The sequence below is a fragment of the Mugil cephalus genome, chromosome 19 (assembly GCF_022458985.1).
Source record: "Mugil cephalus isolate CIBA_MC_2020 chromosome 19, CIBA_Mcephalus_1.1, whole genome shotgun sequence".
Lineage (NCBI taxonomy): Eukaryota > Metazoa > Chordata > Actinopteri > Mugiliformes > Mugilidae > Mugil > Mugil cephalus.
Window position 1 is genome coordinate 1,095,222 of NC_061788.1, and position 20,042 is coordinate 1,115,263.

General features: G+C 46.4%; 1 protein-coding gene across 7 annotated transcripts in view; it reads left to right on the forward strand.

Annotated features, from left to right (window-relative positions):
* Positions 1-1,189: 1,189 nt before the first annotated feature.
* The window catches only part of fer (fer (fps/fes related) tyrosine kinase), a 20,039-nt gene continuing 1,186 nt past the window's right edge, over positions 1,190-20,042 (forward strand). For 3 of the 7 annotated variants that reach the window (XM_047569963.1, XM_047569965.1, XM_047569966.1), the window contains exons 1-18: positions 1,190-1,599; positions 1,822-1,947; positions 4,404-4,535; positions 4,683-4,856; positions 4,944-5,043; positions 5,135-5,318; positions 5,460-5,597; positions 5,840-5,959; positions 13,612-13,755; positions 14,383-14,584; positions 14,675-14,770; positions 15,858-16,064; positions 17,718-17,840; positions 18,019-18,075; positions 18,575-18,693; positions 18,886-18,980; positions 19,058-19,181; positions 19,811-19,965. In XM_047569963.1, coding sequence (XP_047425919.1) covers positions 1,879-1,947; positions 4,404-4,535; positions 4,683-4,856; positions 4,944-5,043; positions 5,135-5,318; positions 5,460-5,597; positions 5,840-5,959; positions 13,612-13,755; positions 14,383-14,584; positions 14,675-14,770; positions 15,858-16,064; positions 17,718-17,840; positions 18,019-18,075; positions 18,575-18,693; positions 18,886-18,980; positions 19,058-19,181; positions 19,811-19,965 — 2,239 coding nt within the window. In that variant the 5' untranslated portion in view covers positions 1,190-1,599; positions 1,822-1,878. The remainder of the gene's footprint in view (positions 1,600-1,821; positions 1,948-4,403; positions 4,536-4,682; positions 4,857-4,943; positions 5,044-5,134; positions 5,319-5,459; positions 5,598-5,839; positions 5,960-13,611; positions 13,756-14,382; positions 14,585-14,674; positions 14,771-15,857; positions 16,065-17,717; positions 17,841-18,018; positions 18,076-18,574; positions 18,694-18,885; positions 18,981-19,057; positions 19,182-19,810; positions 19,966-20,042) is intronic. The other 4 variants (XM_047569967.1, XM_047569968.1, XM_047569969.1 and 1 more) reach the window with 4 other exon arrangements.

Consider the following 20,042-nt stretch of genomic DNA (forward strand, 5'->3'; position numbering starts at 1 on the left):
AGATGAAAATAATGGATGCCCACCACTGCTCCTTGGGCCGAGCTCCTGCATTGGTGATATGTTTTATTTTCTGCAAGTGTTTTTAGTAAAGGGGTGATCAAGAAAGTAATTAGTCATGAAATGCTTCATTAACAATGAACATGTTTTTGTGCAAGAGATGAACTTTTAAAATATGGTAAATGGTGAATGGTCTTATTTGTACATAGATCTTTTCTACCTATTGTTTCTCAAAGCACTTTTACAGTCAGAGACACATTCACACACCAGCTGCACTGGGAGCAACTCGAGGTCCAGTGTCTTGATCAAGGACACTTCCGCCTGAATATAAACTAAATAAATAGAGAACTTAATGTAAGTTTTAAGTGTTCTTGCTGTGGGGACACTTAGTGAACCGTGGGATATTCTACAACAGAGAAAAAAACACTTGTAAATTCGTCTTTGATTATTCAAATTTTCAGTCCAACAGTCTTGGATTGAACAGAAGCTCCAACTCGCTGAGTTACTTATTTGTCCAAGTGTCCAAGAGTTTTAAAAAAAAATACTTTTTTCTTCACGTTATTTCTTTCTTTCTTTATTTATTCATAAATAACAAAGAAAAGAGACGTAAATGCTTCGCTGCATTGTTGGTTCATTTATCGTCAGCTAATGAAGTCAAACCTTAAGTTACTTCTTCTGCTCCGTCCTGGAGACTCAGATAAGTTTGTGGATGTTGTTGTTTTGTTGCAGTTGCTGCATGCTACAGTATTGTCTCGATCATGTATCTTCTCAGTAAAGTTCTTATTTTACCATATTTTATTTAGCTAGATTTATCATAATAAAATGACCTGAAACTGAGGCTGATCCACTTTTATAAATCTGTACTAGTTCCTATGGATCATTGTCGAGTCCACTTTCATTTGATCTGATAATCCACTGTCCTGGTCTTTCTGTATTTATGTCACCAGGACACAAACGCTCTAATAATATTATTACATTAATTGATAATATTATCACACCTAAATATTCACTATTAACTGGAGACACTTTATCACCAGTTCCTTGCTCTTTGTATTCAGGCCAACACCAGTACTTTATTTCTCTGGTTCTGGATCACTGGGCCCGGGCTTCACAGCGTCATGTGACCTACAATGTTCCAGGGACTCGAACCAAAGACCCCCCCACCGTTTCCAGCGGAAGCCCCTCCCTGTTAGCCTGTTAGCCGTTAGCCTGTTAGCTCCGTTAGCTCTGGAGCCGAACGACAGGAGGGGAAACCGGGAAAAGGGGGATAAGAACACGGGAAAGCGGGATAAAAACACGGAGAAAGGAGAATAAGAACACGGAGAAAAGAGGATAAAAACACGGGAAAGGTGGATAAAACCACAGGGAAGCAGGTTAAACACACGGGAAAGGAGGATAAAGACAGTGGGAAGGAGGAGATGGTCCCGGTGGACGGTCGAGGACCGCGGTGACTTCAGAGAAGTTTAACCCAGGAGAACCCTCCGACCCTCGGACCCTCCAGACCCTCGGACCCGTCCTCCTCCTCTCCATCCGGGGGAAATCTGGAGCCAGGCCCGGTCTCGGTCTTCATGCCGCTGGGTTCGGTTCTTTGTTCTGTTTAAGGTGATTTTCTACGAAGTTTATTTGGCCTCGTTTGTTCGTTAGTTCCAGTGGGAACAGCCTGTTAGCATGCTAGCCTATTAGCTTCTCTTTGCCATTACGTTTAAAGGGAACGGGCAACTAGCATTAGCCTAGCATCAGCTAAACGCCGTGGGAGTTGAGAGTTTAGTTTAGGAGGAGTTTGAGCCGTGTTTTAAAGGTGCGTGGCTTTAATGTGGTTTGAAGTGTATGTAGATGAGACCATGAACCCCAGCAGAGACTGACTCAGAGACCTGATCCAGGATGGGCTTCGGTCGGGACCTGAGGAACTCCCATGAGGGTTTACTGAAGCTGCAGGACTGGGAGCTAAAGGTGAGCCTTCATCACCTCATCATCACCACCATCATCATCATCACCACCATCATCATCATCACCACCTTCATCATCATCATCATCACCTTCATCACCATCATCATCACCATCATTATCATCATCATTAGACGCAATACATTCTCTTTATTACTTTCACTGGATTTATTGCGTCTAATGATGACGACGACATTCATTCCTAACCCTAGTATTAATACTACTAATAGTAACAACAATACTACTACTACTGCTACTTATACTAGTATTAAATACTATGTACTAAAATTTAGAAATTAGAAAAATCTTTATTTGTCCCATGATGGGGAACAGCACAGACAGGGTCAGAAAAATAACAACAATAAAGAGTGGACAGAGATCAAGTAGGAGCTGTAGCAGCCCCCTAACCCCCTAACCCCCTAACTGCCTAACCGCCTAACCCCTAACCCCCTAACCCCTTAACCCCTAACCCCTAACCCCTAACCCCTTAACCCCTAACCCCTAACCCCTAACCCCTAACCCCCTAACCCCTTAACCCCTAACCCCTTAACCCCTAACCCCTTAACCCTAACCCCTTAACCCTAACCCCTTAACCCCTAACCCCCATCTAACCCCCATCTAACCCCTTAACCCCCTAACCCCTTAACCCCTAACCCCTTAACCCTAACCCCTTAACCCTAACCCCTTAACCCTAACCCCTTAACCCCTAACCCCCATCTAACCCCCATCTAACCCCTTAACCCCTTAACCCCTAACCCCTTAACCCCTAACCCCTAACCCCCATCTAACCCCCTAACCCCCTAACCCCTTAACCCTAACCCCTTAACCCTAACCCCTTAACCCCTAACCCCTAACCCCCATCTAACCCCCTAACCCCTTAACCCCTTAACCCTCAAACCCCCAAACCCCCAAACCCTCTAGCTAGGTCTGGGCGGTATGCCAGTTCATACTGAATACGGATATTTTTTCTGTTATGATATGAATTTTGTAACACACCGGTGTGTTACCGGTGTGTTTGATCACACAGTGTTTGGAAATCTGCGCCCAGAGACACTGTTTCAGGTTGGACCATTTTCATTGTAGCTTCCAAGACATGGTGCGACTGCGTCACTGTGAGATATGGTAAAGATGGAAACTTTGCAGCAGAACGAGCTCCATGAAAACACAGGTGCTAGTTGTGTGGGTGTTTAGGGTGACCAGACGTCTCCGATTTCTAGGGACACTCCCCATTTTGAATTACCTGTCCCTCGTCCCCGAATATGTCCTCGTGTGTTGCGCACAGACTACATCAACAGTTATTACGGTAGTGGGTCGTGCTGCTATTTGACATTTCAACCACTCGCTGCACGTAGACTGTAAAATAGATTAGTAATACATGAGTAGAGGAGGCGAAGGCAGGCTGCGCTGCTTAATCATCGACCAATCAGAAAATAGCAGCGACCAATCAGCCAATTGGAAAGTAGTATTTTTCATTGCAAGGTAAAATAGGAGCATCCTAACCACGCCTTATACAAACTGTCAAAGGAAGGAAAAGTGGAAGTCTGTGATCTGATAATCATTTCATCACGTAATTTATTATTATATTCTAACCCCCCAGCTGTAAATGCCCCTCCCCAGATTTCATTTCAGAACACTTTGTGAACATGTCATTACCGTCATAGATGATGACATAGATCTGGTCATACCACCCAGCTCTACCTCTACCCCCTAACAGATCAGAATGTAACAGGCAGATAAGTCAGAGAGAAACTCTCGATGTCAAAGTGTCTTAAGTTTACTCACATTAGCGGCACTGATTTAATTAACTTAAGCTAACAATATGTAACGTAACGTTAGCTGGCCTCAACATTTTGCGAATGTCTAGCTGTGTAGCTTGTAAAATCTATTATGAGTTATCTTAGGATAATAAGTCTTTTCTTCGCTAAGTCGCTGCCCTTTTCTTTTTTTCCGAGATTTTACTCCTCTGACTTTCTGACCTGGTGCCTGGTTGCTTCGTAGACATATATATATCTATGTAGGTGCTTGACGTGATGTTGCGTTCAAGGCCACGCTCTCACGAGTAATTAACATAATTAATGTATGGTCTGACCTGTATATATGTATATATGGTCTTCCCTGTACATGGTTTCCATGTGCTATAAACCAGCCTGTCCCGTCCCTCTTATGTCCATGTGTTATAAACCAGCCTGTCCCGTCCCTCTAATGTCCATGTGCTGTAAACCAGCCTGTCCCGTCCCTCTAATGTCCATGTGCTGTAAACCAGCCTGTCCCGTCCCTCTAATGTTCCTCTGTCTGTGCTCCAGCTCTAACTGCTGAACCTCTGGTTGAAACTGGATTTAGTTGATCTGGACCTGAACATGTGGAATGAGAATAAAGTTGAATCTAAACTAATCTAATGTCTATGACGTCAGTTCTGAACGTCCTTCCAGAAACTAACACTCTGTTGGTGTGTCGCCCTCTAGCTGCTGGAGACGGTGAAGCGCTTCATGACTCTACGGGTGAAAAGCGATAAAGAATATGCTGCACTGCTCCTCAGCATGACCCAGCAAACAGAGAAACAGGAGGCGGCCGACTACATCAGCACTGTCAGCAAGGTTGGTTCGGTCCGTCTATCGGCTCGTCTATCGGCTCGGTCCGTCTATCGGTTCCGTCCGTCTATTGGTTCCGTCCGTCTATTGGTTCCGTCCGTCTATTGGTTCCGTCTGCCGTGGCTTTAATCTGGGTCTGTTTGTTTTTGTCAGTCGTGGTCGCAGGTGATTCGCCAGACGGAGGCGTTGGGTCGAGTCATGAGGAGACACGCTGACGATCTGAACTCGGGGCCTCTGCACCGGTTGGCCACTCTGATCCGAGACAAGCAGCAGGTGAAGAAGAGCTACCAGAGTCTTCATCAGCAGCTGGAGAGCCACAACCTCAAGGTATGCTGGGAAGTCCCTTGAAGGTCTGAAACCTTCTGATGGAACGAAGCTGAGCAGACGTTGCATCTCCATATTTGTTGTTGCCAGGTTACCAGGAGTGACCTGGAGAAGCTGAAAACGACGTATCGGCAACTGAGCCGCGATGCAAACAGTGCCAAGGAGAAATACAAAGAGGCTCTTGCCAAAGGTGGGAGTTCGTAGGGAGGTCGTACCTGGAAGCTTTTGGAAGGTGGGTTTGTTCTGGAATGTGACTCCTCCCTCTCTTCCCCAAACCACAGGAAGGGAGGCTGAGCGCGCACGTGAGCGTTACGACAAAGCAACGGCCAAGCTCCACAACCTCCATAACCAGTATGTGTTGGCGGTATGTGGCGCCCGGACGCAGCAGGACGAACATCGACGCTGCGCCGCCCCCACGCTGCTGGACGCCCTCCAGAGGATGCAGGAGGACATGACACTGGCCCTGTGAGACCAATAAATAATATTTAATGAAAGCGAGCACTGATGGGATTCATGTGCACATTTTTAACACGATATTGATATATTTAATTTTTTAATACCACAGTAAAAGAATTCTAGAGTACTGACACGTGTTTATTGCTGCAGTAAAAGTATCCTGGAGGAGTACTGTGAGATCAGCAGTCTTCTCACCGAGGACATTGTAAAGGTTCACCAGGAAATCTCTTCAGCTGTTCATCAGATCGATCCTCTGGCCGAGTATCAACATTTCATCGAGGCCTACAGGTTAGAAATCGGCTGTTATCATTGTTCAGAGGACATGTGCTCAGAGGACATGTGCTCAGAGGACATGTGTTCAGGACTGGACTCTGATGTAGAGGTTATGTGTCCTGGACTCATCCTCTTAATGGTTTCAAAGATCAGGTCTGTGTTTACACCTGTTCACCCCTGATCTATCGGGTCAGTCTGTGGAAGACACACCGCTGTCTCTCATTTGGTTGTCGTGGTAACACCCAGTGTCCTTGCAGATCTCCGGAGATGCCAGAGGCGAGTGTGGAGTTCGATCCATCTCTTGTGGAAGAGACCGACAACCTTCCCACTAACGAGATCCTCTGGAACACACTGACGGCCGACAGCCTGCAGGCCATGTGAGCTCCTACAAAATAAAACCACAGTAAAACACTATAAAATAAAACTGCAGTACAACATGACAAAGTAAAACCATGTTCCCTCCAAAGTAAAACACTACGAAATAAATCAAAAGTTGTAACTTTGGGTCTAAAAGTCACGAGGAATCCTGCTTACACACCTTGACTGTGAAGCCTCAGGACCACAGCCAGGGGGAGTGGCCACATTCACCTGTAGTTCATTGGCCTGTAGAACCTGGAGAAAGTGTGCGGTGACACCCATGACGCTGTGGCACAAATAAGGGACCCCCCCCTCAGGCCCGCCCATTATGCCGCCACACTCTTGGTAGAAAGGCACCTCACTCCAGGAGGCGGTTACTCGCCATGTGTGCACAACTGATGATGTCGACACCCCAGTGGGACAACCCCTGTTAGGACCCCCCCATAGCAGAGGAAGAGCTGTTCAGGCTGTAACGTAGACTGTAACGTCACCTGGAAGAGGATCAAACAGGGTCATATAGGCTGATTGAGGCCTACACGGGACAGTATTTTAGGCAGAAACGCTGTGTTCGGCCACAGAGTTACCCCAGAGTTACTGAACCGATGGGCCGTACAGCTCCTGGTTCTCCGGGAGGGCATTCCACCTGAGTAGATCCCTCCTCACCATCAGCAGCCGTGCAGACCTGGTTCCACCCTGATGGTGGATGTGTGTTGTCGGACTGTATGAGGACATGGTTGTCCCTCAGCCCTAACCTGAGACCTAAATGAACGGCTTGCAGCTCCAGGCCACTGGCCACCGGCCATTCTTTCTACCCTGAGGGGCAGGTGTCCATGGTGACAAACTCCCTGCAAGATGGAGCAGAGGACATTGACGTCTCTGAGGCCCATATGAAGCCACCTGTCCCTCCATGGGGCCAGGGTCAGGAGACACCACTGTGACACTTTGATGTTCCTGCATATGTTCCACTTGGCATCCAAGCAGAAGCTGTCCAGCCTACTCTGCAGAGGGCCATGCCCATGAGAAGCAGATATACAACATAGGGCAACCATTGACCCCTCCTGAACAGGGCAAGAAGGCACAAGCTGTTGTCCACACACGGTGGGGGACAGGCTGCCATGGTCACATTGTTCAAAGACACCCCAATGAAGGTCGTGTTCTGAGATGGTTCCAGGCAACTCTTCTCTAAATTCACCCTCAGGTCCAGGACAGTGCACAGATCAGCTAATCATCTAGATATGGCAGAATCTTCAGGCTCTGAGTCCGAAAGGGCCGTAACGAGGAGGAGATGGATCTGCCGGTTAGAGTCGGTTCATACTGAATACCGGTATTTTTTCCTACATGATACAAATTTTAATATACTGGTATACTGGTGTATTTGTATTTATACACAGCATTTGGAACACTGCACTGGGAGACACTGTTTCAGACCAAACCGTTTTCAGTGTAGCGCTTCTGAACTCGCATGATGCGACTGCGTCATTGTGAGGCGGTGAAGATGGAAAGGTCTGAAAAATTAAGGGGTAGAACGAGAAGACTTCTGCCAAAAAAGGTGTAGTATTGGTTGTTTGGGGGTGTTTAGGAGGACCAGACGTTCCCGATTTCTGGGAACGTTCCCTGTTTTGGATGACCTGTCCCCTGCCTAAAGCTGTTCCCGAAAGTATTGTAGCACCAGGTTTAAGTAACGTTAACATAGATACAACCAGGAAACAGGGTAGTTATAAAAAAAATGTAAATCTTTATTTCTTTTTCACAATTATCATCTATTAAAATACCCGTGAACACATACAGCCAACTGGTGGTGACCAAACACTACAGTGTTTGTTATGGTTAACCACACACCACCGAATATTAAATAACAATACCAATACACACACAAGGATCCAATGCAACCGGAAGCTCAGAATTTGAAACCACACAGGTTCATACTTGATATGGGCGGCATAGAGGAATCAATTGAACTAAAGCATCAAAAAGAAAGAAGACCAAGGCAGCATCTCACTAGCTGCAACCCAAAACAAAACAAAATGAATGCCCACATACAACACATCACATATAATTCAATTTAAACATACAACACCAACCAAAAATATACATACAAAACCCACCAGTTCATCCACAGATCCCAGGTCCAGGTCAAGTCCCCCCTGAAACAAAATGGTAAAACAAATGTACATTGTTATACACATCCCAAAATACACAATAAACGACCCAACTATAAACATATATTTACCTCACACAGGTGATCATTGGCACATCCCCCCCAAAAGGCAAGATGCCTTCTTGACACTGGGCTTCCCTAGTAAAGCATATTAATTTGGCTTAATTTGATCCCCAGATGCCATAATGCTAAACCCAACTTAATCCCCAACGAAGCCAGAACCAGCCACAGTTCGTAGCACACAGACCACTACATGATACGCTTCACAATGCGTCTTCTGTCGTCACACGCCCATTTGTATAGCCAGACAAACTTTTCCCCTTCCCTGCAGAGTTAAACGGGGTGTCAGCCTTGGAGGAACCAATAGCCCAGAGTTGCGTTTCTGGCTCACCAACAGGCGCCTCTTATCAGCCTAATTAACCACTCACCTATGCTTCCGGGCCTGACCCTGTCCCCTACTACTTGACGTCGCCTCCACTCGGCTACAGTATCCCCAATTTTAATTTTATGAATGAGAAAAAAAATGTTGCGTGGAAGACTACAATTGTCATGGTAGCCGGTTGCGCTGGTATTGACATTACAGACATAGCACTTAAAATATGTTATACTGTATGTCAAAATAAATGAAACCGTAATTGTCCCTCTTACTTTATTTCATCTGATCTTATTTCTTTTTCTTTTTCTTTTTTTTTAATCTCCTAGCTGTCCCCGGATTTCCACATCAGCAGATAGTTGTAATAGAGGCCCATGCAAACCTGTTTTACTGCTAGTGTGGGATTATTCTACAATATTTACTCATCATCACAGTAAAATAGTCCATTCTTGGTGTATCTACTGCAGGGGTGCTCATTACGTCGATCGCGATCTACCAGTCGATCGCAAAGGTAGTATGGGTCGCATGACATTAAAGAAAAAATAGATGTCAGCCTATATATCTGTCATTGATTGAAATATACAGGGCAGCCATCAGATGCATCTGAATTTTTCTGACACTTAGGTCATCACGCATGCGCAAACAACGGTGCTAAGTGCAGCACAACTGACAAGCTAGCTAGCGAGTTGGTTACCTACAATTTTAAGCCCTCGTTTTATTCTCTTGAACTCAAGAAAGGGTATAAACATGAGTGGGGGAGCTGGACCAAGTAAGAAAACAAAAACGTATCACTTTCATACGGAATGGGAGGAGGACTTTTTTTTCACAATGACATTTTCAAAGTGCGTTTGCCTCATCTGCCAGTCTACCATCGCAATACCAAAGAAGGGAAATGTGGAGCGGCATTTTTGGACTGTTCATGGAAAATATGACACCGACTTCCTGCCAAAAAGCGAGCTGAGAAAGAGAAAGGTGAAGGAATTAAAATGCCAGTTGTCCGGACAACAGCCATTTTTCACACGACCTACTTCAAAAGCGAAAGCCGCCACCGAAGCATCGTTCCGGGTGAGTCATCTCATTGTTAATAACAAGAAATCCTTCCAAGACGGAGAGATGGTAAAGGAGGCCTTCGTTGAAGCAGCTGACTCATTGTTCCGAGACTTTAAAAACAAGACAGAAATATTATCTTCGATCAAAGCTCTGCAGCTGTCAAGAAGTACAGTTACACGGCGCTGTGAAGCCATGGCGGAGGATTTGACCGGGCAACTTTGGAAAGACATCGTAGATTGTGAATGTTTCTCACAGCAGTTGGACGAGTCTACGGACATGAGTGACACAGCCCAGATGTGCATTTTCATTCGTATGGTGTTTACTGATATCACTGCAAAAGAGGAGCTATTAACTGTACTGCCCATGAAAGAACAGACGCGAGGAGAGGACATATTTCAGTCGTTCAAAAACTTTATCGATAAAACCCAGCTCCCAGTGTACAAGTTGGTGTCTATCACCACGGATGGCGCACCTGCAATGGTTGGCCGCTTGAATGGATTTATTGCCAAGTGCAGGCAGGACGATGTTTTCCTGGACTTCTTGAATTACCATTGCATAATCCACCAACAAGCGTAATGCGCTAAAATGCTCAACATGAAAGAGATCATGGATGTGACAACGAAGATCGCCTGCTCTATTCGCGCCAGATCTCTTCAAAGACGGTTATTCCGTGCACATCTGGAGAAGGCTGACTGCGACCACTCTGAGTTGTTCTCTGACGTGAGATGGCTTAGTCGAGGGAAATTCGAGAGCTCTGTCCGGAGATTAAGGAGTTTTTCCGTGTAGCTGGACATGCAGAATACAAGCAACTAAATGATGGTCAGTGGCTGTTAGACTTGACATTCTTAACCGATTTGACAAACATGTTGAATGACCTCAATCTAGAGCTGCAAGGAAAAGACAAAACAGTGATCAATATGATCAGCTCAGTTAATGCTTTCAAACGAAAGATGCGACATCTCTTCTCAAAGCTGCAGTGCCATGATTTGGCAAACTTCCAGAACCTGGCGTCAGAGCTGGAGATGCAAGGGAAGTGCAACTTGACAGTGCACGCTACACAGAGCAGATTGACAGTCTTCTGTCAGAGTTTGACAAACGCTTTCAAGACTTTTCTTTGCTCGAGCCAGTCGCTACATTCATGTGCTATCCTTTTCGGGACGATGCTGAGGTGGATTCACTCACATCAAAAATTGCAACACTGATTCACCTGAACTCTTCTGGAGTGGAAGATGAGATTTTGACACTGCAAGCCGACATTGAGCTGAAGTCTAGAGCTCATGGACAGTTGTGGAACTTACTCACAGAGGTCAAGTACCCCAACATGAGGAAATGTGCTACCTCCTTGACTGCATTATTCGGCTCCACTTATTTATGTGAGTCAGCCTTTTCTCACATGAAGATCATTAAGTCCAAGTACCGCTCCACCATGACTGCCGATCATTTGGAAGTGTGCTTGAGGCTGGCTGTCAGCACCTACTGTCCGGACTATGCATCCCTATCTGATTCAATTCAGTGCAAGTCATCAGAGTAAACTCACGTAATGACAAAAAATGTGCATAGTTAATTGTGTTGTGTTGTGCAATATTAGCTCATGCAGTTATGCAAGGTACATCAATATACATTGTACAAAGAATCCTCAATATATTTATAAATAAATATATGTTTTGCATTTTTGTAGTAGGTAGATCATTTTGACTTGGCCATTTTATAAGTAGCTCGCATGCTGAAAAAGTGTGAGCACCCCTGATCTGCTGCATTAACTCCTCTTAATGAGTAGAAAATGTTATTGTGCAGTCTTTTTTGCTACAAGGAAGTAGGTCGAGTAGAACCCTCTGGGGTGTGATAGTAGGTCCACAGCCTGGATGGCGCCCTTGACCAAGAGGGTGGTTAGCTCCTGGTCCAATGCGGGGGCTTTTGTTAGATCGTTGATGCTGGTCATCTCATCTTGACTATGTGGGGGCCGGCAGCAGGATTTAACTCAGAGTTGTCTGGAGTGTGGGTGGGCAGAGTCCCTAAAGTCCAGAAAGTCCCTGGATACTACAACGACCAGTGGAGTGGGTTGTCAGCAGGCAGTCCCAGGGCTGCAGACTGGAGGCCCAACAGGCCTGGTTCGCTCCAGCATCTCCTGCACTGCAGGTCCTAATATTTCCCCTGGTTCCACTGGGAGGTTGTGAAGGGTTCTCCTAGCTGCCTCTGTCAGGGTCGACTGTTAGAGCCAGACCTGGCGGCGAGTTAGGACAAGGATGGAGATAAGCCTTCCAACCTCTCTAGACATAAGGCCAAATGCCCCCAGAGAAGCATCGTAGAAGGTGACAGCGTCAGCAGAGGCCGAGAGGGCCAGCATGAGGTGTGGTAGGGAGTTGTCTATATACCCAGGACATGCCCCAGCATCATCAGTCCCTGTGAGCAGATCCTCTGTGATTTGACCCTGGGGTCGAGGGCACCTAGGGTTCCCTCAAAGCGTCTCACCTGGAGACACAATGAGGGAAGCGATGGCAGGCTCAATGACTGGCATGCACTCCAGGCCAACACTCACGGCATCGTGCATAGCTGCCAGGGTTCAACCATCTGTGGAGAGGTGGGAGCAAGCTTTAGGGTCCCTCCAACAGGTCTGCACCTCTCTCAAGTAGTCCACTGACTGGGGAACCACAAAGGCAGTGGTGGCCGGTGTACGCCTGAAAAGACACTTGTAAGTGCTGCCTTCATCTGCTGCGGTACCTCCTTTTGCAGCCAATCCAGGGCTGTGTGCATAAAAGGACACATGGAGTCGTCCTCTGTCTCGGCCAGTGAACTCAGAGCAAAGCTGCGGGGTCCCGACTCAGATGCCAGAGAGTCCCCCTCTCTGGCATCCCATAAGACCAGCCACCTCAGGCCCCTCAGAGATGGGCCCAACGTCGGCGGGAGGCTGCTGCAGTCGCACCCTGAAAGAAGAGGGCGAAGTCTGACCACAGCAGGCTCTGGACTAAGGTGGAGCAGCTATCTACAGAGCTGGGGAAATTTTGCTAAAACCTAAAAATAGCCATATAAACCACACCTTCATTTAAATACGCAAATAATTTTGGCTCTGCACCTGAGATTCCCCTCTCTGTGCAATCAAAAAATTAAAACAAAAAAATGAGTAGGATGGGACAAAAGAACATAACAGAAAGCAAATTGGAGACGCTACTCACTGAAGTGGAGGTTGTCTGTATTTAAATCAGCTCCATCTACACAGATTAACACGTCAATCGATTTAATGATTTCATCCCTGGTCTAAACGGGTTAATAATTGAGCTACATTCCCGCTTTGCTCCCAAACATCTGTTCAAACTTTGATTTATAGACACATCCTTCATAATTCTTAAGTGACAAGAAATGCAGAGATGCTGATTCACACTGGATTAGTTTTATCTCTGCGTAACCAGAATTATTTATGGTGCAATTATGACTTTGGAAATTACGGACGTTGTCGATTTGCACAGGATTAAGGTCACAGACGTCCTCTGACATTGGCACAGATTAGCATCTGCACACTTTTCTGACTCATTATTGACAGAATCACACAATTTCACAACATCCGATTTCAAGGTGGATATGAAGCAGAGGAAGGCCGCCTACCACAAAAGTGTTGCCAATACAGTATTATGACAGTTTCCCAGCATCACCTCATGGTGTCGTCAAAGGATCAACAGCTGTAGATACCAGCGGACGTAGCCGCTGAAATCTGATGAGGCACCGCACATTTCCATGGTCACGTCACTCCTGATACGTCTGAATTCTGCATGAAAAAGACAGCACACGTTTTCAAGTGCATGATTCCTTTGTACACGAGGCCCACGGCCCACATCAGGTCCTTCCTCATGCTTTACCAGCCTGATGCCCTGTTAGAAGCCAAGGCAGCACCCACTCCTCCAATGTGTTGACTCCAACCAACGATGGCCACGGAAAGACTAGCGATGACGTTTAGTAGCGAGAAAGTGTTAATGCAGCTCAGTGCTTTCCAAAGCAAACTGCACACGAGAAATATAAAAGGAAATGAGCCTCAGACAAATGCTGACTTCTAAAATAAAACAGTGAACAGATAGAAATGTCTTCACGTCCATTTATTGTAGAAACGTCTTCGTGTCCATCAGGTGGACGTCCACCACAGATGAGCTGACGCTCACTCAACAGAATCTGAGGACGAAGGAAACGTTGGCCGATGAACTGGACGCCAAAATCCAGACAAGTCAAGAGAACGCTGAGAAGAAGAGCGAGTGAGTCTGAATGTCCCCCTGTCTCATTGTCCCTCTGTCTTTTTTGTCTCTGTCTACATAGTTAAACACCATAGGGTGTCAACATTAGGGCCCGACCGATATGGATTTTTGTGGGGCCGATGCCGATTCCAATATTTGGGTATAAAGAATTTCGATAACATATATATGTAGTATAGTTACACACAGTTGATTAGTATAGTTACACACAGTTGATTAGTATAGTTACACACAGTTGATTAGTATAGTTACACACAGTTCATGAGTATAGTTAACACTTATTCCCTCTTCGGGCATTTTTGTAAAAAATTTTTCCTCCAAACTGAAACACTTCGTCATTTTTGCTCCTTGTCTTCACTCCAGGTCTCTTTCTGATCACTAATGAAATGTCCCCCAACATCTCGTTGGTGAAGCTGGTCCCTTCGGAGGCCGCTCCAGATTCAGACAGTAGTTGAAGTTGTTTAAATGATTCATGAAAAAAAAGTAGAAAAAAAAGTATTGAAGTGTGAGGATTTTATGGCAGGTTGTTGAGGAGGACGTAAAGGTAAAAGATAGTAATATAGGGTTAGGGTTATGTTCCTCTGATTGTCCCTCTGTCTGATTGTCCCTCTGATTGTCTCTCGTCCTCAGCTGTGTCCTGCTCCTCAGTCAGAAGCTGTCCCTCCTGGAGCTTCGTCAAACCGTCCAATCGTTACGTGGCTCTGAGGCGCGTCTCTTTTCCCAGAAGGCCTTGCTGGACTCCAAGATGGCGGCGGCTGCTACAGCCCCACCCCCTGCCCCGCCCCCCCTTGCACCACCATATGAGGACGACGCCCACTCAGTCAGCTCTACTGTAAACACTGTCCCTTTAACTATTAAATATTTATCATAATTTATTATTATTTATTAACATTATTATTTAATAAACTTGTGAACATTTCAGGACAAGATGAAGGAGAAGAGTTCTCGCTTCGACACTCTGCGTCACTCTCTGGCCGGGATTATCCGGTCTAAAGCCACGCTGGGCTCCTCCACCTCGGTACTACAGTACTAGTACTAACCAGTACTAGGTAGACCACTACTAACCAGCACTAACCAGTACTAGGTAGACCACTACTAACCAGTACTATGTAGACCAGTAGTAACCAGTACTAGGTAGAACACTACTAACCAGTACTAACCAGTACTAGGTAGACCACTACTAACCAGTAGTATGTAGACCAGTAGGTACTAGTACTAACCAGTACTACGTAGACCAGTAGTAACCAGTACTAGGTAGAACACTACTAACCAGTATTATGTTGACCAGTAGTAACCAGTACTAGGTAGACCACTATTAACCAGTTCTAACCAGTACTAGGTAGACCACTGCTAACCAGTACTATGTAGACCAGTAGTAACCAGTACTAGGTAGAACACTACTAACCAGTACTAGGTAGACCACTACTAACCAGTAGTATGTAGACCAGTAGGTACTAGTACTAACCAGTACTACGTAGACCAGTAGTAACCAGTACTAGGTAGAACACTACTAACCAGTATTATGTTGACCAGTAGTAACCAGTACTAGGTAGACCACTATTAACCAGTACTAACCAGTACTAGGTAGACCACTACTAACCAGTAGTATGTAGACCAGTAGGTATCAGTACTAACCAGTACTAGGTAGACCACTACTAACCAGTACCAGGTAGACCACTACTAACCAGCACTATGTAGACCAGTAGGTACCAGTATTAACCAGTACTAGGTAGACCACTACTAACCAGTATTAACCAGTACTAGGTAGACCACTACTATCCAGTACTAACCTGTACTAGGTAGACCACTACTAATCAGTACTGTGCAGACCAGTAGTAACCAGTACTAGGCATACCACTACTGACCAGTACTAGGTAGATCAGTAGTAACTAGCACTTACTAGTACTGGGTATACCACTACTAACCACTACTAACCTGTACTATGTAGACCAGTAGTAACCAATACTAATCAGTGCTAGGTAGACCAGTACTGACCACTACTAATCACTACTAGGTAGAGCAGTAGTAACTAGTACTAGTTAGCCTAGCATCTAGTAGCATCTAGCCCCACTAACTAGTTGCTCCTCTCTGTATCTGTGCTGCAGCAGTTCTTTGATGTGATCCCTACGTCAGAGCGCCCCCTAGCTGACCAGGAGTGGTACCACGGCGCCATCCCACGCACCGAGGCTCAGGAGTTACTACGGCAACAGGGAGACTTCCTGGTCCGGGAGAGTCACGGTAAACCAGGAGAGTACGTCCTGTCGGTGTTTTCAGACGAGCAGCGACGCCATTTCATCATCCAGTACGCCGACGTATGTACACACTCACACTGCTACTGCTACACTACTATACAACTATATATACAACTATTACACAACTATATACACACACCTCTACAGTACTATACACGCACCTACACACCTACACACACAGGTGTAGCTGTGTGTAGGTGTGTGTATACAGTGGTGGTAAAAAAACACCCTTAAAATCATATCATGAAATGGATGTGTGGTCCTGGATCCTGTGCTCCTGCAGCCTGGTTCTACTGGTCCTGGATCCTGTGCTCCTGCAGCCAGGTTCTACTGGTCCTGGATCCTGCTGGTTCAGCGACGTTCTGCACCCTTGTGGTCGCCTTGGATGTTGGGGTGTCAAGGGGCTTTATCTGGTAGAAACATCCAGTTTGGACCTGGACACAACAGAGCACGTGCAGAAGGGACCATGTGGGTTTGGAGAACGAGCTGAATGTGTGATGACAGACAGTGAGATGAGCAACACCAGCAGCATCATGCATCAAAGCCTGATGCTGCCTCCACCATGTCTGACAGTAGCTACTGTCCATGCTGGAGATGATGCTTGGCCTGGCCTTCTGCGTAGCAGAACATTAGCAGGAGGAAGATAAAGCTGGAAACTGGACTCATCTGACCACAGAATCTTCTTCCAGGTCCTGACTGTCCAGTCCTTGTGTTCTTGGGTCTAAGCTCTGTCTCTCATTGATCAGGGGCTTCTTCACAGCCTTGTAGGACCTTAAGCCATGATCTAAACGTCCACCACGTACAGTGAGGCTGGAACACTGGACACCAGTTTGGTTTGACCACTGCTGCTGGAGCTCCTGTGATGTCATTGGCTGGTTTCCCTGCACATGTGGATCAGGATGAGGTCATTGGTTGGACGTCCAGATGTTGGTTCGTCTGTATTTTTGCAGAGTGGATCCAGCTGATGAAGGATGAATCTGTGCTTCCTGGTGATCTGGAGGCAGCTGGACCTTCCTGGCTGAGAACCTGGATCTTCTTAGGTTCCTTGTTTTAGACGTTTTAGTCTCTGAAGAACTTTCTGATGTTCTGTCTTCATATAGACACGAACCACGGCAACAGAACAATGTGACTTTAATAAAAAACACGGCCTTCAGGAGTGGATCACTGGAACCAAAATGACCCAGAACTCAACATTTTTTAAGGATTTCAGTCTTTGATGCCTTTAATGTTGAGAGAACAAGTGACTTCTAAGCCTCCTCCTCCGTTATTTTTCCACCCATCACAGGCTGTTTTACAGAGTGTCTGTGTTCGGGTGTAGACGGTGCAGGTTTTACATATCCTGCCTTTAATGTGTTGCATGACTTGAAAGCATGTATGTAAAATGTGCACTAATTGTGTTTCCATTCTCAGGTTTATTTGTTGTGTTGTGTTTGTTTGTGGTGTTATGACCTTAACATCCTGGAGGATGACTTACTTTAGCTGTTTGCTGTGTTTGCTGCTGTTTACTCTGCAATAAGAGTTCAGAGTTACTTTCCTCCTGCAGTTCAGCATCTTATTGCCTCAGACTGGATGTAGAGACACACTGAGGCAGAAACATGGACTGAAATTACCATATTTTATCCTGTGTTTTGTTGTCATGCCCGTTTCTTCCGTCCATGGTCCTGGGACTCCTGGCTCACTCTGATATTTATGTTGCTGTGTCTCCTGGGACAGGGCCAGTATCGGTTCGAGGGGACGGGCTTCTCCACCATCCCTCAGCTCATTGAACATCACTTCAACACCAAACAGGTCATCACCAAGAAGTCTGGAGTCGTGCTGCTCAACGCCGTCGTCAAGGCAACGCCCCCTTTACTCTGGACACGCGTGTTGTTGTCAACATGTTGTTAGTGTGTTGGTGTGTGTTGTTGGTGTGTTGGTGTGTGTTGTTGGTGTGTTGTTAGCATGTTGTTAGCATGTTGTTCTTCTGCTTCAGCTGAGTTTCACTGTGTTTCTAACCTTTGACCTGTGTGCGCAGGATAAGAAGTGGATTTTGAATCATGAGGACGTGACTCTGGGCGAACTACTGGGGAAGGTAGCGTCTCTTAGCTTCTGTTAGCGTCTCTTAGCTTCTATTTGCTTAAGCTATCTCCTGTTAGTCAACCTTCTTAGTTGTGCAGGCACTGATCGATAGTACGTATAATATGATGATAGAGTTAAAATGAACCGTCAGGCTCGATATCAGGTCTGAACTTTGAAATGCAGATGTTCCTCCTCCGTTGGCTCTTTGTCAACGAGATGCACTGATTTCACGTACAGCTTTTGCAGTGTTTTTTTTAGGTCAAGGTTTTTCAGCCACATCGCTCTGTGTCTGGGGCGGGCGGTGGAAACTGAACTGATTCTCTCTCTTAGTCCGGTGAAAACATGGCTCTTAGCCACAGACTTAACTTTGTTTGTTTGTTAGTAACAACCACGAACCACCCAACACGTTCCAGAGCTGCCCGAGGACATTAGCTCCGATTAGCCTCTATTAGCTCCTGTTAGCTTCTATTGAATGCTAACCTCTAACATGCCGTCTGTCTGCCGGTTGCCAGGGTAACTTTGGCGAGGTGTTCAAGGGGACGCTGCAGCGTGACAAAACGCCGGTCGCAGTAAAAACCTGTAAAGAAGATTTACCTCCAGAGCTGAAGATCCGCTTCCTTTCTGAAGCCAGGTTAGTTCTCCCTGATTATAGGGAGTCTCTGATTGGCCCGTGTGTGCCTGTCTCTGATTGGCTCGTGTGTGCCCGTCTCTGATTGGCCCGTGTGTGCCTGTCTCTGATTGGCCCGTGTGTGCCTGTCTCTGATTGGCCCGTGTGTGCCTGTCTCTGATTGGCCCGTGTGTGCCTGTCTCTGATTGGCTGCAGGATCTTGAAGCAGTACGACCACCCGAACATCGTGAAGCTGATCGGCGTTTGTACGCAACGACAGCCGATCTACATCGTCATGGAGCTGGTTCCTGGTGGGCGGAGGTTACGTCCTGTTAGATCCATCTTGTTTGTGATTGGTTGGTTTGTAACAGGTGTGTTGGTCCCCCAGGTGGAGACTTCCTGTCCTTCCTGAGGAAGAAGAAGGACGAGTTGAAGACGAAGCAGCTGCTTCGCTTTGCAGTTGATGCAGCAGCTGGTATGGCGTACCTGGAGGACAAGAACTGTATCCACAGGTACCCCCAGAGACCTGGTCCCCCTGTCCCCCCCAGAGACCTGGTCCCCCTGTCCCCCCCAGAGACCTGGTCCCCCTGTCCCCCAGAGACCTGTCTCTATGAACCTGTCTCTGTTAGAGCTGTAACAATATAGACACACACTGAAGTCATTTAACCAAATTATATTTTAGAAATAACTAATAAAAAAACGAGCACAGTGAACGTGAGGATGTTTAACCGTAGCATCACTGAGTTTAGCTGCTGCTGGAAAAGCAAATTTATTATTATTATTATCATCTGACACACTGACTCTGTGAAAGCAGAACATGTTGCAGTGCGTCCTTTAGATTTGTTTAACACTGAGAATAGAGCTACAGCCCTGGAGAGGAAACAGAGCAGACATTTGTTCATTAATCTGCAGCGTCTCCTCATCACATATCAGCTGCTGGTTAACGGACCCTGTTCATGGACAAGTGTCACCTGGTGCAGGTACCTTCATGTTTACGGAGCCTCAGCCTCAGTTCTGCTGCCGACCTGTCCCAGAGACATGTCTCCATGACTCTGTGTGTCCCAGAGACGTGTCCCAGAGACATGTCTCCATGACTCCGTGTGTCCCAGAGACATGTCTTTATGACCCTGTGTGTCTCCAGGGACCTGGCGGCCAGGAACTGTCTGGTGGGGGACGGCAGTGTGTTGAAGATTAGTGACTTTGGGATGAGTCGCCAGGAGGACGATGGAGTTTATTCCTCATCAGGACTCAAACAGATTCCCATCAAATGGACGGCACCCGAGGCCCTGAACTACGGTAACTCCTGCCCCCCCTCCTCCCGTCCTCACCCCGTCCTCACCCTGTCCTCACCCTGTCCTCCTCCCGTCCTCACC